The sequence below is a fragment of the Petaurus breviceps genome, unplaced genomic scaffold (assembly GCF_028583685.1).
Source record: "Petaurus breviceps papuanus isolate PSGF00001 unplaced genomic scaffold, PetGlider_PUasm1.0 37, whole genome shotgun sequence".
Classification (NCBI taxonomy): Eukaryota; Metazoa; Chordata; class Mammalia; order Diprotodontia; family Petauridae; genus Petaurus; species Petaurus breviceps.
Genome location: NW_027186296.1, coordinates 35,824,529 through 35,841,441, shown reverse-complemented (window position 1 = coordinate 35,841,441; position 16,913 = coordinate 35,824,529). Strand labels below are relative to the sequence as shown.

The 16,913-nt window shown below is 36.8% G+C and overlaps 1 protein-coding gene across 1 annotated transcript in view; it reads left to right on the top strand.

The window, feature by feature from the left end:
• Positions 1-16,913, top strand: part of MAP2K5 (mitogen-activated protein kinase kinase 5) — a 292,027-nt gene that overhangs the window by 144,321 nt on the left and 130,793 nt on the right. The window contains exon 12 of the mRNA XM_069097384.1: positions 3,218-3,266. Within this exon, the coding sequence (XP_068953485.1) occupies positions 3,218-3,266 (49 nt within the window). The remainder of the gene's footprint in view (positions 1-3,217; positions 3,267-16,913) is intronic.

Here is a 16,913-nt window from a genome sequence, read left to right as displayed (position 1 = left end):
GAGAGAGAGAGAGAGAGAGAGAGAGAGAGAGAGAGAGAGAGAGAGTGAGTTTGGGTTGACTTTGGGTAATGAACATAGAAAGATTAGTTTGCAGGACCAACCTGAACTTCCATTCCACTAACATAGCCTTCAAGAGCCTAGAGTCATCCCCAGGCCACAATGAGGCATTAGAGTAGGACTTTATTGGAAGTAGTTTGATAAAGAAGCAATTCAATAAATGTCCTTCCAACCTGATGCCAGTTTCCAGTATCCATGATTACCTCCTTAGAGAGTCAGTTGTCTAGGACAGCATGACAGTATTGTACTAGAATAGGGGTCAGCAACTGCTCCGACCTTGGGGCTAAGCAGTACCCAGGGTGCCATTGCCAGGGAAGAGGCCATGGAAAAGTAGGAGCAGCATCAGGAGGAAAAGAAGGAAGAGGAGGAAAGAGGGAGAGGAAACTTTTAAAAGAAGAGGGAAAAAATGAAGAGATTAAAATGGATGGTAATAGATCAAGACAAATCATTCCCTCCAACATCTGCCCATTTCTACATTTAGAAACCTAGTGTAGCCAAAGAATTATTCATGGTTCCAGGCACTGAAATGGAAGACAAGGATCTAAAGAGAAGGAGATAATCGTGGCTTCCCTAGTTGTTTAAACAATATTTTCCTCTGATCTTTGAGATACAGGATGAATGAGGGGCAATTGTATAATTGAGAAAAAGGAATTCCTAAATTAATACATGATCTGGTTAGCTTTAGCTTTAGCTCTCCCTCTAGTGCAGTATTTACTTTCTTCCTCCCTTCTGGAGCCTCTAAGAAATAATGCCGATCTTGCTTTGCCTGAACACTGTTTTTTTCACTTCTGTTTCTGAAGTGGTGACATTGTGCTCTGTATTTTGAGTGCTAATGTTGATTGAAGTTGTCCCTGAAAACATGTGCACTTGAACTGTCAGAGAGTGAGTGATTGACAATAGGTATAAGTACTTTGAGTGTCAAGGCTTTGTCAAGGCATTGTTGTAAAACTTAGTCTACTGAATACCAATAATGCCCCCTAGATTTTCTATAAGCAGATTTCTGGTTTCTTTGTAGAATGGTCTTCTCCTGTGCTCTTAGAAGGAAAATTTAGTATATTTTAACAAAACTTAAAAATAACATGGGCATAGTATAAAATTTCAGGAAATGCTTGCTAAAACTTTTCCTTTCCTTTGTCTTTTCTCCCTTCTCACAATTTCTGATAAATTGTATTTCACACAAGGAGTTTTCTACCTATCCATTGACTCTCAAAGATTTTCACTAGTGTATTGCATTTAATGAATAAATTTTGTATAATTATACAAATCTTAAAGCCTAGAAACTAAACGTAATATTGTTTCCACTGCTCACCAGACATTGACTTCTTATTCCAAAAAGATGACCCTTTCTATTGCTAGTTATTAGCTAAAATCATCCTTATGGACTTAAAAAAAATAAATTGTCTCTGACCTTCTGAATAACTAAATGGTGTGGTAAATGAGAGTGCTGGGCCAGGAATCAGGAAGACCCGAGTTAAAGTTTGGCCTCATATATTAACTAACCGTGTGACCCTGGCCAAGTCACTTTACGTCTCATTGCCTCAGTTTCCTCAGTTATAAAACGGGAATAATAAGAATAACTACCTCCCTACATTGTTGTTGTGAGGCTCAAGTGAGGTAATATTTGTAAAGTGCCTAGCACATTGCCTGGCACATAATAGGAGCTTAATAAATGCTTGTTCCAATCTCCCTTTCCCTTCCCTTCTGTGACTAATAAATGCATTCTTCTTTTTACAGAGTGGCTTCCTATTTCATTCTTTGGGAAGTAGGTTCCACACTACAGAAAAATGTCCCTTCCACAAGCAGGAATTCATTTTATGTGAAATTTTCAGTTAGATTCTCTTTAGAAGCAATTAATCTCTTCTTAGACCACTATACAAACACAGAATGAAATTGATTACACCATGTTAGCAAACCTTTCAGGAGTACAGAACTGTATGTGTACAATTAAAATATGTTAACCTCTGTCCAGCATTAATTGATATAGATTTTGTCTTGCCCTAGATCTTTAGTGACATCTTTTGAAATTGGTTTTACTGACTTTACCTTCCATGTTTTCTTTCTCTTCTCTTGTTCTTAGGATTTCTGTGGAGATACTTAGCCAATGAGTTCCCAAATCTAATTTCATTGGTTTCAAAATAAGTCAGTTCTATGACCACCTCTCGTTTTGGAGGATTGTTTTTTTTTATATCCTACTTAAATGACTTGAAGTTCCCATTTTTATAATTTTTATGTCTTAAAAAATTCATGTGCTATGTTTTAAGCAAATTTTGATAATCAGGGTAATTAACTTGTGAATAGAGAACCTTGAAATTTGTTAGTCTTGCTCTTGAGCAGTTCACATGAGGAACTCTTTGAAATACCAGGATAATTACCAAAGTGTGCCCTTGTACACACATGCTGATGGTTTGTGAAGAAAGCAGTCATGTGCACTTTGATAACTTATTAATAAAGATTCAAAAGACTGGCTAATACCAACTCATTAGAAGGCCTTATGCATTGGCAAAAGAGTATAGGTAGACGGTCAGACTTTCTGATCTTCGTTGACTCATGGTTGTTGACATGGGATGCTGAGAATGGAAAATCAAATCACTCTGATTTCCAGTGTTTACATTATCTTATTACACAGTCTCAAACTTTTGGGTTTTTCCTGCTCTCCTGTGCTCTCCCTTTTTTGCCAGACTGGATGACAGCACTCCTTCAAACGCAACTTCACTCTTTTATTTCCTGCTTCTGAATTGGTTGTTGTTCTCCTTTCTCCCTGTTGAAAACCTGACTGTCCTTCAAGGCTTATGTCATCTCACCTCATTTCTGAAGCTTTCCCTGACCAGCCTAACTATTCTTTTCTGAACTTCTATAGACTTACTGTTTTACTACACATTTTACATTTATATTTGCTTACTGCTTTATATTACTAAAGTCTTATATACATATATCTTATCTCCACAATTAGATTGAAGGGTGCAGCAGGGAGGTCAGACTGTGTCTAACATTTCTTTGTATATTCCACAGCACCTAACATTGTCTTACACATATCTAGTAGATGTTAAATAAATACTGTATTAATTGCTTTGAAATCTGATTTAATCATGGGGTTTTTTTAATTTTAAAATTTATAGTTTAAAACATTTTTGCCTTCTGTCTTTTTCTTTTCTAAATTTAGGTTGTTAAAGGCTTAACCTACCTGTGGAGTTTAAAGATCTTACATAGAGGTATGTGTTGGACTTAAATTTTCCCTTATTTTATTAACATTTGGCCTGGTATTTAAGAGATAGTGACACATCTTTATGACTTTGAAAATAGGATTTTTGTAAGGTTTGGGACATAAAAAGTTGTCATGGCATATGGTGTTTTGAAAAAATTTTAATGCCTCTATTCCTGTCATTGTAAATATATGATTTCTTGTTGAACCATATTTGGGGTGTGTGTGTGTGTGTGTGTGTGTGTATTGATATGTGTGTATATGTGTGTGTATGTGTGTATGCATATATATGCTTAAGTAAAGATGCATAAAGACTTTCTTGGAGTTATATATGGCCTTGTTCCATTCTGTTACTCAACTCTAATGGGTTAAAATTTTTCACTTTCAACAAATTTGCCTTCCTTTTATTCACTTAGTGGTTTCAGATGTTGTAATAATATATCTTAAGAGTACAGTTGTCCCTTCTACATTGCAACTTTCCCCATTGCAGTTTTAATATAATGCAGGTCAGTATAAGTAATTAAATGGGAATTTGGGGGGAGTTTTGCAGAAGCTGCAGATGATATGTGAAGGCCAGCAGATGACACAGAAAAAGTTTAGAAACTCAGAAATGCATAAAATATATGTACATATTGTATAATATCAGCATATTCTATCTTTTAACAACTTAATAATTCAGACTTCTTCTCTGGTACGAAGGGAGGGCCAAAAAATTTTATGTGGATTTTATAGATTACAGGAAGCACCATGCCCCTATCCTCTGCAATGTGAAAGGAATAACTGTAGTTTCTTATACTTTTAACTTAAAACTTTAAATAAGAAATCAGTGAAATAGAAGTCTCCTGGTCTGTTTACAAAACAGATAAGAAGATAATCTGATAACTGTTGAATGTTACATAAGGAACCTCCTCTTGCTTGTTTTAATGTTCCCAAAATGTCTGGATTCATTTGGAGCAAATTATTAAGTAAGAAACAGACTATTACAAAGCAACTTCAGGGCCTAATGTTAGTAACAGTACTGTTTAATTTTACACATCTGCTCACTCTAGACTTACGCACAGTTGGGAAATGCAATAGCACACACATTAGATGTGATTAAAGGAAACATTTTTTTAAAAAAGGTATAAACTATGAGAGAAAAAAACAACTCATGTTTTCAATTGTTGTATCACATCTGTTACTAAGGCTTTTATTTGTTTTTTTTTCTTTTTTAATCCTAGTCATTCCAGATTTCTTTGTAAACCTATGCTTTGCAGACTGAAATGTCCACTCATTATTTGTTCTGTAAGAATAATACTGGTTAAATGAAACTTCAAATTAAATTTCTCATTAAAACATTACTACCATCATGGGGACAGTTAAATGAATGGTGTGGTAGATAGAGTACTGACTGGGTCTGGAGTCAGGAAGACCTAAATTCAAATCTGGCCTCAGATATTTGCTAACTGTGACCCTGGACAAGTTAGTTAACCTCTCTGCTTCAGCTTCCTTATCTGTCAAATGGGAATAATGATAGCACTTAATTCCCAGAGTTGTTATGAGGATCAAATGAGTAAATAATTGTAAAGCACTTTGCACAGGGTCTGACACATAGTAAGTGCTATTATAAATGTTAGCTGCTATTATTATAATGTTTTTAGTGGACAGCTGATGGAAAAGTAAACAATAGGAAACTTTGTCTGAAGTGACTCAAAAATAATATTTGCTCTGTGTGTGTGTGTGTATATACCCAGTGGCAATAGATGAAAAGTTTGTATTATCTTTATTTATAGATGATAATATTATTTTCTCCTATGAATTTCTTAAGGGTTATCTAATACTCAGCCTCCTTCACTCCCCAAATAGATGTTATGGGCTTATTCTAATTAACTGGTGGTCAATTCCTATTGTCTTGTTGACTTTGGAGGGAAAAAATGGAATAAGGCAAACAGCAGTTGTCTATTAAAAAAAAAAGTCCAAACCTAGAGTTCCATGAAAATGTTATTTACTTTAGAATCATCTTTAGGGGAAAAAAAAGAATCATCTTTAGGTTTAATTTATATTTTATGCCAACAGCATAATCCTGTGGTGGTAGAAGCTGCTTATCAAGTGGACCTTTTTCTGCTATGAAACCAGGGAATCCTCTGAGAATCCTTCTGTGAAATTCAGTAACTATGAAGAAGTTTTAGTTAATCTGCAGTCATCTTTAGTTTGTCTTTTTAAAACTGGAAGCCACATAGATAATTCCAGTCTTTTGGAGGTTTCTGGATGAGGTCTTTTCAGTAGCAATGCCTAGTCATGCCATTCTTATTTCATACAATTGTTCAGATTATCTGGGTTGTTAATCCAGGTGGATTATTTAGTTCTTTTTTTGTACTATTGATGTTAGGGAAATAATCTATTTATTTTTCCCTTCAGTTGAAATAGGTGCTGAAGAGGTAGCTGTTTCAAGTGGATTTACATATTGCTGTGTCATTTTCTAAGTCAATTGATATGTGATTTTCTAAGTCAGTCACAAAGGGTCCCTCTTTCTATTTGAGTTTGACACCCCTGGGCTAGACTAACAAATATCAGCTGAGAAGTCCTGCTTCTCCCTTGCCTGTATTTGCTGGCTGGAGGCCACCCTAGCATGAGAGGGGAGACTGATGTAGTCTCCAGGGCTGTTGACAATTACTCTTGGTGAACCCACAACTCAGCTACCTAGTTTTCTTTAGTGTGGCAGCTATGTACTCGTCTGAATACACATACAAACCATAGACTTTATAGCCAAGTCTCTTTGAGAGACATATTATAAGCATCTCTGAGAGGCATCATGAATAGTATGTTGGATTTAGGGTCAGGAAATCCTGGGTCCAAATGTTGCCTTTGATATATACTAACCATAGCATCACAGACCAGTTACTCAACCTCCTGACCTTCAGTCAGCTCAGAGGACCTACTGAGTAATAGAAGAATTGCATTTTGCATTGGTGGAGGGAGTTACTTCCTTGATATACTGCCATTTCATATCATCAGCATAGATGTTGCCACTTCAAGGATAGATTCTGATATTTTTTTTTATCCCATTTGCTAGTGTAGATGCAAATAAGTATGCAGGACTCGTAATAGGTATTTATAAAGCCTCCTTCCCCAGCCTTAGATTAGCTTCTACTGAGGAAAGTCTTGTTCGATTCACGGTCAGAAAGAGGGAGTGCCTTAGTGGTTTCAATATGGACCCTTCAAAAGAGAAATATTCAGTTGATCTTTTTCTTCTCATTCCACACCGCCCCCCCCCCCCCCTTAGATCAATTTCCTAGTTTACACAAATTGAAAACTAGGCTATAAGAATCATGTGAGGGGGGAATAATTAATATCTCATGGTCCAGCAATGTTCCCTCAAGGGATTTCAGTTTTAAATAATCGCCAATGTATATATACATATCTGTATCTGTCTAGATAGATAGAATAATAAATTAGAATGCAGTTGCACAGTTATTTCCCAGTGTTGAAGAGTGATCAACTATAGAAATAAATATGCTATACAACCTATCAAATATGTTTATGTGTTTAGCTTTGAGTTTCTTGGCCTTTACATTTAAACTTCACCTTCTAGATTTAAAAATATGTTTTTATTGAGAAGTAAAAGCTCCCAGACATCCCAGAAGATTTTGATAAAGAATTTTAGTCAGAAATTTATGCTATATTGAGAAGTTACTTCCAGGCCTATTAATATTTGTAGTTTCTGTTGTTCATATTTAATAACTTGGAGTCTACAAAAAAAAAAGATTAAAGATACCATTTTATATACCAAAAAGCCCCTATTTAATTTTCTCCTTGATTTAAAAAGAAAAAAAAAAGATGTAGCTTTTAAGATCAGTTCAATCAGGCAATTAAAGATCAGAGCTTTTAAGATCAGCTCAGGCAATTAAATAGGTAATGTAGTTGTTATGTACACTTTTACTGGGCAAACTCATTGCTGCACTTTCTTAAAAATGCAGCAACTCATTTTTACTTTCTTTAAGTGAATCATGATCAGCATTCCAGCAGTACATATACCAAATTACAAATTACAAAGGATTCTTCAAGACCAGGCCACTGTGCTTGAAATGGGAAATGCTATAGGGGAGATACCATGAGAAGACAATGGAACAGAGGCCTGTGTAGAATAAACAACAAACAAGCATCTCTTGTCAGCTTTTCTCAAACTGACTTGGCTATAGAACCCTTTGGTGTTCTATAAAAGCATTTTCTTCCTAGGAAAATGAGGGAAAAGAAGTATTTTGAGGCTAACTAGGAGAAATTAAAACTATATTCATACTCCTTCCAGTTATCACATTGATGGTTTATATAATTTTATATTTAATATTTTAGAGGTAAAAATATGGGAGCATCATGTTTGTTTGTTTTTATTTTTTAATGGTATTCCTAATCACTCATACCAGAGGTTCATGGAACATAGGTTGGGAAATGTTCTAAGCTTTTTCACCCAAAGTCTTGATTAAGTTTCCTTTAGTGTGAATTCTGCTTTTCTGTCAGATGCTTCCCCTATAATCCAAGCAGAAAAGAGGAATTTATTGTGTGTTATTTGGTACACAGGAAACAAAGATTACAAAATGTAGGTGTGTTTGGTTACAGAATGAACAAAACTGTTTTCCATGTTTAAATGGCTTCCTTCTCCACAAAAAGGCCCAATGTGATGCATCACTGTGACATGGTGGTGCCTCTGGGTTCTCCAAGGCTATGCCAGACTCTTCTAGGTCCTACCAGACTGGGAAGGCTTGGACTACAAGCCTGGGAACAGTCTACATCTGTTGTCCAGGGACCAGCCCAACTAAGTGAAGAGCAAACAGATGATCAGTTGTTTGATCCTCCTGACCCATCAAAAGAAAATACAAAGTGAACCTTTGTCCACTTCTGCTGTGACATGACAGAGGGCAAGTTCTCCAACCCTACAAACAACAATATAACTATTGATATGCTTAATATTCAGTCTGCTTTAGAGAACCTGAGCCATAGCTTTATTGCCACTCTTGATATAAATCAAATAATATTTATTACCTTTGTGACCTTGGGCAAATCACTTAGTCTCCTTAGCACTCAGGTTCCTCATTTGAAAAATGAGGGGATTGACTAGATGGCTCCTGAGGCTCCTTCCAGCTCTAGAGCTATGTACCAATATTAAAAAGTTGCAGTTAAATGAAAGGACATCTTACAGGTTCTTCTTGAAGAGGTTATTAGGATAATAGAGTAGTTGCACATATACCAAAAATCAACTAGAAACAAATCATAAAACACTAGTTTATCTTACTTTGCCATGCTCAGAATGAGTGTAAACAGACTACACTAAAAATAATTGTAGGTTTGTATCAACATCTGTCACAGAAGTTAAGGAAGTGGGGAAATTCTGTATAGCATTTAGCAAGATACTCAAAATTAAGTCAGCATATATCCCTTAATACTTGGTGACTTCAGTGTAAAGGTGGGCACGAGGGATGAATAGTGAAACTTTGCTGAAAAATATGATACAACATTAAGAAATGCAAGCGAAACCTCTCTATCATGAATATTTTCATTAAGAAGAGAGTTGATCACCAAATAGCCTCATGTTTAAAAAAGTGAAATTTACTCTTATCTTAGCAGGAGAAGATTACTGCAGTGGGAGCTATTTCGTAGTCAGCCATGTGATAATATTAGTGACTGATTAGAGCATAGGTCATAGTTGACACCAAATAAGAAAGAGGGATTAAAATGTCAAGAAGACACTGAAATCAAAATAGCTTAAGACTTACTTATTTAAGCAAGCCATTGTCTTCTGAAATGGAGAGAGATAGAAACAGACCAGTTGTCACCAAAGAGGAGTTTAATGAATACAAAGAATCATTTTAACAGAGTGACTAGAAAAACCAAGAAATTACTTTAGCCTGGCAAAGACATGGCAACCAAGGACAACATGGTATTAGAGTATAGGTTCATTTGCAGAACATAATAGAGGAGAATGACATTATAAGCACTATCTCTTCACAAAATAGTAATAAGCATTTCAGGCAAAAATTAGTCTATAAATTGGTATGAGACCCAAGTAAACTTGGTTATTCTAAGAACATTTGTAGTAGATAAAACTGGGAGAATAGTAAAGAAATATGAAATAGCACAAATGTGCCAACATTTCTCCAGTGACCTATTTCCACTGGCAACAATAGTGGAACTACCATATTTGGATTCTTGTTACCTTGGTGTGTGATAAACTGTGAGTAGGTGGAAATGCCACTTAAGAAATTAGGAAGAAATGGGTGCCCCAGGCAACTTTAAAGTCTCAGGGATCAGTTTTCAAGTTATATGAGAGAAGTGAAGATGCCAAAGAATGAAAAACCATAGGTGGTATTTTCTTTTTTGCCACTTCTTCCCTAGAAGACCAAGAAGGCATCAACAAATACTGACCCATATATTGACTTTCTTATCTCTAGATCATCATTTTGAGAACAGTCTATGCATGGCGTCAAAGAATTTTTTTACCAAAACATAAAAAGGGAGTGAACAGGCTTTCACAGCTTGTTTTTTGTAACAGACCAAAATTTTAATCATATGATTTACTGGCAAGAATAGAGACTTTTTAATAAGATTCCACTATCTATTTTCTGTTCATTTTAAAAATATATATATGTTTAATATATGTTAAGCAAAATACAGCCTTAGATTCTTTACAAATAAACTGTTATAACCCTCAGTGAAAGTTGGAATACTGGTACTGGTAGACCCTGTTTGTTGTTCAGTCATGTCTGACTCTTCATAACCCCATGAACAACAGCACATGAGGCCCTTCTATTCATTGTCTCTCAAAGTCTGTCCAGATTCATGTTCATTGTTTCCATGACACACTCCTGAAACAGAAACTAGGAGGAAGTCAGCAACCCATAATTCAGATACGCCAAATTAGACAGAATATCATTTTAAGGACTTTCATAATAACCTCACACCATATACATTGCTTTGGGGAGGGTACTAGCAGCTGGGTCACCCCTCCTGCCTTGTATACTTTCTATACTTATACTCATTTTCAGGCTACTGCCTCTGGTCTCATGCCAGCTTCTAAACTCCACACTAATTCCTTTTATGTCGTAATCTCATCTCTAGAACATGCTGCTATTGGAGTCTCTAATCATAAATGTCCACATTGAGAACACACATGCATTAAATAATTCTTTACATGCCAGTGTACTCACAGCTCAGACTATCTAGCAACATATACTATACTATCCCTGAGACTCCTTTCTGATGTTCCTAAATACCCCTGTGAAGAATTGTAGACACTTGCTTCCCCCTTGCAGCCACCCTCTCATGACAGGATACAAAGAAGGAATCTTCTACAACAGGGGCGCCCATCTCTTCCTCTTCCTCCTCTCAGCATCCCAAATATCTTGACAGTAACTTCCCTCCAAGTCCTGTTTTTGCCTTCTCTCCTGACGGTGAGAGTTACCCTGCCTTATATGTTTCAGAGAGAAAACTGCCTAACTCCTGCTGGACTGCTGAGTCTGTACTGCAAAGAAGCCCCACTACCTTTCCTTCCCAGAGCTTCCTCGTCCAGAATCTTTGCAACACTCTTTCTCTTGGTTCTTCCTCCTGCCTGTCTTTCAAGTGTCATCCCTTCTTTTCAGTATCTGACTACCCAAAAAAAAATGATTGAATTTAAAGGTCTACCATACTTCCTTAACCTCATATGTAAGGACCCTCCTCAGGGCTGGAAGGGTACTGATATGCCCTTTCCAACCTGTGTTTCTCATTATAGTAATCTTGAGAGATATACCTTGGCAATCCTCTGAGTACTTTCTTTCAAAGCAACATTAATCAGATATCATGGTAAGGATAGTACTACCTAGGCAAAAAAAACAAAAACAAAAAATAAAACACTAGACCGAAAGACTCAGTATGGTTCTGTACTTGGGAAATGAGACTTCAGATGTGACTCCTTTCCTCAAACTCTTTTGCCTCTTCACAGCTCCCCATCTCCATCCTGAATCTTCAGCCAATAACAATGGCAATCAAGTGATCTGGCATTGTACTGAAAGCACAGGCTGTGATTTCCCCTCTACTGTCAATTACAGGAAGTCTGCCTGTGCGAAGTGACTCTTAGCTACATGACTTTAGTCTTCCTTTTGACCTTCCTATCCTGGCTTGAGATCCTATGCTCACACCCTCTTTGATGTTTATCTTTTGTCCAGTTGGATAGGCAGGTCCATTAGACCTAGCAAGTTATCTCCAATTTACTAGGCTACCTTAGGATGTATCTCTCAAACCCGTCTTTAAAATCACTTCTTGGAACCACTAGGTGGCATGATGGATAGAGTTACCACTTCTGGAGTCAGGAGGACCTGTGTTCAAATATGGCCTCAGACACTAGTTTATGTGACCCTGGGCAAGTCACTTAACCCCGATTGCCTTGCCAAAAACAAACAAACAAAAAAACCCACTTCTTCCCAGATTCATATGGTGCAACTTCATGTAAGTCTCATCCCCTGACTAATGTTTAGCATTGAAGCATAATGTCTTCTGAGGATAACTAAACCTCATCTGAAACTCAAACTTAAAACTGGCAGTTCCCCAGTAGTGAGCTGTCTTCCATCAAGTCAAGTGCATTTCCGTCCAGATTCCCAATTACAAAAGCCCCTTTGGTTGCAAGTGTGTGGAGCTGGCACTGTCCCCCAAAAAGCTAGAACCTTATCCAGCTTCCTCTGAGAAATAGGCAGGAGGTTATAGTTATTATCTCTTGTGGACTGGCAGAACAGTAAGACATCATCTATCTGGAGCAATATTCTTGTTCCAGGAACTTAGCTATAAAAGTCTGGAGCTCAAGGGTTTGTACCTCTTCACTAACACATCCGAAGTAACAGGATGAGAGGGTCCCGCTTTTGCCATGTTGCTGATGAATTGATCACATGCTCAGTCTCTCTTTTCCCCTCAACCATGACTTCTCCCCTCTCCCCTCAGGCATGCAGCTTCAGAAATAAACCAGAAGGAGCTCAAAAGCCACACTGGACAGAATCTGTTCTCACAGGGTCTCCCAAGCATATGTTTAAAATCATACAAGATATCATGACAGATGCCACCACAGGAATAACCATGTTCACTATCAAGTGAGGCATGTAACAGGAAAATATTCACCTAAGATATTCACCAGTGTTGGGGAGAAGTAGAACCCAAATAGAAGAGGGATTCCCTGTTGATGGTAAGATTCACCAGATGTTCCTGTTTGTGGATGACATTTTGCAACTTGCCTAGAACACTATAGGGCCTTCTTTATGAAATCCATGATCATTCAAAAGAGATTAGCCATCCACTTTGGAAAAACAAAGTGATGAAAAATGCATATTGCCAATCATGACATGCAAGTTGAACAGGCAGCCCACTGAGTTCAGCCATCAGTATATAGGTCTTGAACAAACACTGCAGATGGCCAGCAAAATGGGCCCAGAATTGAATAGGAGATGGAAATTGGACTGGATTACATTTGAGAAATTATATAGTGCTTTCAGTGAACCCATGCTGCTTACTGCTATAGAAGTTCATCTTTTTAATGCCAATGTTCTTGCAAAAATACATCATGTCTTCAGATTGTCAAGCACCACGGTCTTAAAAGAATAAAAATTGCCAGTTACTCAAAGTGTTATGGAAAGAGGTACAGTGGAAGTAGTAGTTATTCCCCTTCTGGAGGCCTTCTGGATGACCATTTCTCTTCTTTGTTGTAGTAGGGATTGTTTCTCTGTTTTGGACTTGAAGGTTGTTGAGAGTCCTTCCAACTCTGAGATTGTGTGATCCCAAGTAAACAGCCTGTAGTATTTTACCAATTGTCACAGGCACACAAGAAAAGGAATCAAAGTTATCAAGGAAATGTGTTAAGAGAAAAAGAATTAGACTGCTTGGGTATCAAGAATGAGGTTTTATACTTACAGGGCCTTTCATGGGGTTACTCCCTAAGTTTACACTCACTCTTGCAAGTTGGGTCTCCAGAAGGGAGATTGCCAACCTCATGTTCTCAGGATAACCCTGTAGTAATCTACTTGGCTTTTAGCAAAGGTATTACTAATGTGGTATGACAAAAATAGTTAGTGTAAGACATTTCTGCTCTATCTCCACTAAACCTGGGGCCTACTCTTCCACCAATTCCCACATCTGTGGGAGAGTGAACTAAAAATTAAGGGTACAAGATTCAGGAAGCAAACATGAGGAAATATATAGCAAAGGGGTAACTGATAACTCTTGGTCATGGAAGACCCTCCTCCCTTTTTGTTATTCTCACACAGCTTTTGGGGATCAGTGAGTCTGTCTGTCACATCACGTCTCAGTCCCACTTCCTAAAGCTGCCACATTTCTCTGGCAACTTTTTTTCCACATTGGTCTGTCCTTGGTATGTCTGATCCGAATACTTCCAATACCATCTACCAATGCTGTTTTAGTGGATGTGGTAGCCTCTGTTTCTCAGACCTTGCAAGAACATTTACAACTTTGAAAACTCAAAAGGTGCCTAGACATTTCTATCTTGGAATAACTATTTGTCTAGGATCAGGAAAAACAGAATCAGAGATGCCCATGTCCTTACAGTTACATAGAAGCTGGGTGAGAGACAGGACAGCTTCCCTTTTCCCTTACCCTCTTGAGACCAACTCAAAATAGATGATGCATTTCACAGCCAAAAAGCAAGAGTACCCCCAAACTCCAGTAGATTGCTTTCTTATAAACTTTGAGTTATCAGATCTTGTGACTCAGAAGTCTGTTAGGGGGTTCTTCATCACAAGTTCTTGTGCATGACTAGAAGTATACTCACCACAAGTTTTCAAGTGGTACACTTAAAACCAGATAGGGAATATCTGTGTATACTTCAAAGAATGACCCCTATGGGCTGTTCACCCACAGAACATACTGATATCCACAAATTATTTTTTAAAAGAGCAAAGGAAGGCCTCTGGCACTTTGTGCTCTGTGAAGTTATGGAAAGATATACAAAATTTTTTGTACTGTAGTGTACTTTAGTACTGTAATTACGCAGGATAAGTAAGCATGAAAGACTTACAATCTGCAAGGAAAAGGAAAACCCACACTGACAAATCATGGAATCATCGATGTATCAAGTAAATGGCTTCCTTTTAGAACACTGTTCCTGAATGTTAGATATATGGATAAAGAATTATTACTATTGAGAGGCAGGGTTGTATAGTGGGTACAGTGCTGGACCTGGAATCAAGAAGACCCAGATTCAAGTCCTGTTTCTTCTTGCTGTGTGACTATGGGCAGTGATTCACTTATCTTCTTTGAGTTGCAGGTAATCTCAGTCATAGGAGAGTTGTGATCTGTGATCATGTAAGAAAATTTCCACATTGAGAGTTCCCTCACTATGTGTGTACCCACACACAGAATCCTGTGTTGCTGAAATTTGCTATTATAAGATACCATTATTGATATCCTCCATTTAAACCATATTTACATGGGGTGACTTTTAAAGCTATGCCAATAGTTTTTAAATTCTGGACACCATGGTATAGTAATGGAATGAATATTGAATTTGGAATAAGAAAACCTGAGTTACTGCTTGTACGACTTTGGACAAGTTACTTCCCCTCTCTAAACCTCAGTTTTCCCACGTGTAAAATAAGGTTGTTGGATTAGACAACCTCTAATGTCTACGCTCCTAGATAGACTGTCACGCAAGGACCGGCCTACCTAAGAGGCACAGCCCTAAAAGGTTGGCCACCTGGGTTTTGAATATTTTTGACCAGAGAAATTTAAGAAAACAGTCTTTTAAAATGAAGAGGGGTTGCAAATTTGTGTTGATAAGTACCCACACATGAAATCATGTTTTTAAAAAATTATCACTAAATAGTTATTAACATGTTTACAATTGTACAATTACTAGCATCATATTTTTAACTTTTAAAGATATTAAAGCTTAGAGTATTGAAAAAAATAGAGAAAAAGAGAGACACTGACATCCAGTGTCCAATTACACAGAACCTACTAGAAAATATTAGCAACATGTTTCACTATTTAATTTTCTAAAAGGTGCTATGCCACTTCCAAAGAAACTTGAAATAGTGAATCTGCCTAGTTGAATAGTTGTCTAGTGTTAATTTTTAGAATATCATGTAATATGAACAATTGGCAGCTGGTAAACCAGCTGTCCAGTTGAAATTTACTGCTATAGTAAAATCTAGTTTATTTGGCATTCTTTCAACTGGAAATCCCTATTAACTAGTGCTTTGGAATTTTAGTTACAAATAATTGACATTACATACAAATAATTGACATTCATGATAAAAACCCTGAGGCTGCTGCATCATGAATCATCAAAAAATTAAAATATATTATATATGGTTCTATTGTTAAGTGTATTTTATTAGATCTTAAGTCTTTCAAAATTAGCGATCAATGTGTGTAAATATAATATATTTATATTAGAACACTCCATTCCTAAACCAAATAAGAGTGTCTGTTGTATTTTCCATTTCTGGGTTATAATTGGTAAATATTGTCTACAATGTAATACCAAACATGGAATAAAATTACATTAGGAAAGAGTTATTAAAAATGGCTCAGGAATTCCACAATGATTAGCTGCTATGGAAAAACTATCCTTATTAAAAGGCACGTGTCTGAGTCCTCCAAGCAAGGCACCTACTGACTGTGGATAAAAACAAAGGAAATGAACAATGAGGAAGTCTGTTAGGCCAGATCAGACATTATAGCAAACATTGCAGCTTAACTTCAAAACATGCATGCCACTAATGAGGTGATAGCCCTGCATATTAATAAACCTAAAGCTCTAGTCATAACCATCATTACCCACATCAAACATAAATACAAGATTAACACCTATACCATTTCTTTGGAAGATGCGAGAATGCCCTGACAGTAACTGCTCTGTCTTTCCCTGAGGATAAAAAATAGAAATGGAAGGGTAATGAGAATGGAACTTAGATTAAAAAAAAAATAAAATTGGCAATCAAGCTGGGGTAGCCTTACACAGATGTCGGAAGTTTGTAGTAAGATACCAAGATATTTGGTGTTCAAGGAAAATTTTTCTCCATGTGGACCTGATTTGTGTAACATTTTTTTTTCTGATACAAGAGCTTTCATATTTTTCGAGAAGTGTGGTTGCTAACTAAAGTGTAGAACAAATGGATTTCCATTTAGAAAAACATAGACATGATTTTAGCACATCTTTGTTTTAGGAATTCCATGGCCCAGCCTTATCTTGCCTTGTCATAAATCTAGCTTCCATTTAGAATAATCATAAATGTCAAAAACCAATGAAACTTTAGTGTATTGGAAATGCTTCAATACCTCATTGCTTCATAACTGCAAAAAAAGGTCAAGAGAAACCTAGTCCCCCAGGTAATTTGAAAGAAGTCCTGCTTTACAGAAAAGATGCAAGTAAGGTTTCATCTCATGCCTATCAACTAGGCAAAAATAAAAAGGCTAGAGCAGAAAATGTTAGGACTGTGCTGGGGGAGCCAATTGGTCTGTTGTGTAAAATAATTTGTAATTATTCAGTAAGAGTCACCAAACTGTTAATGTTCTTTGACCTAGAGATCTTAGTATTGAGAATATACTCTAAAGTAGTCACAGAATTCAGGAAGGTCCCATACATACCAAATTTCACAAGCAGCACTTTTTTATTGTAGCAGAAAACACAGCAACAATAACTTTTAAA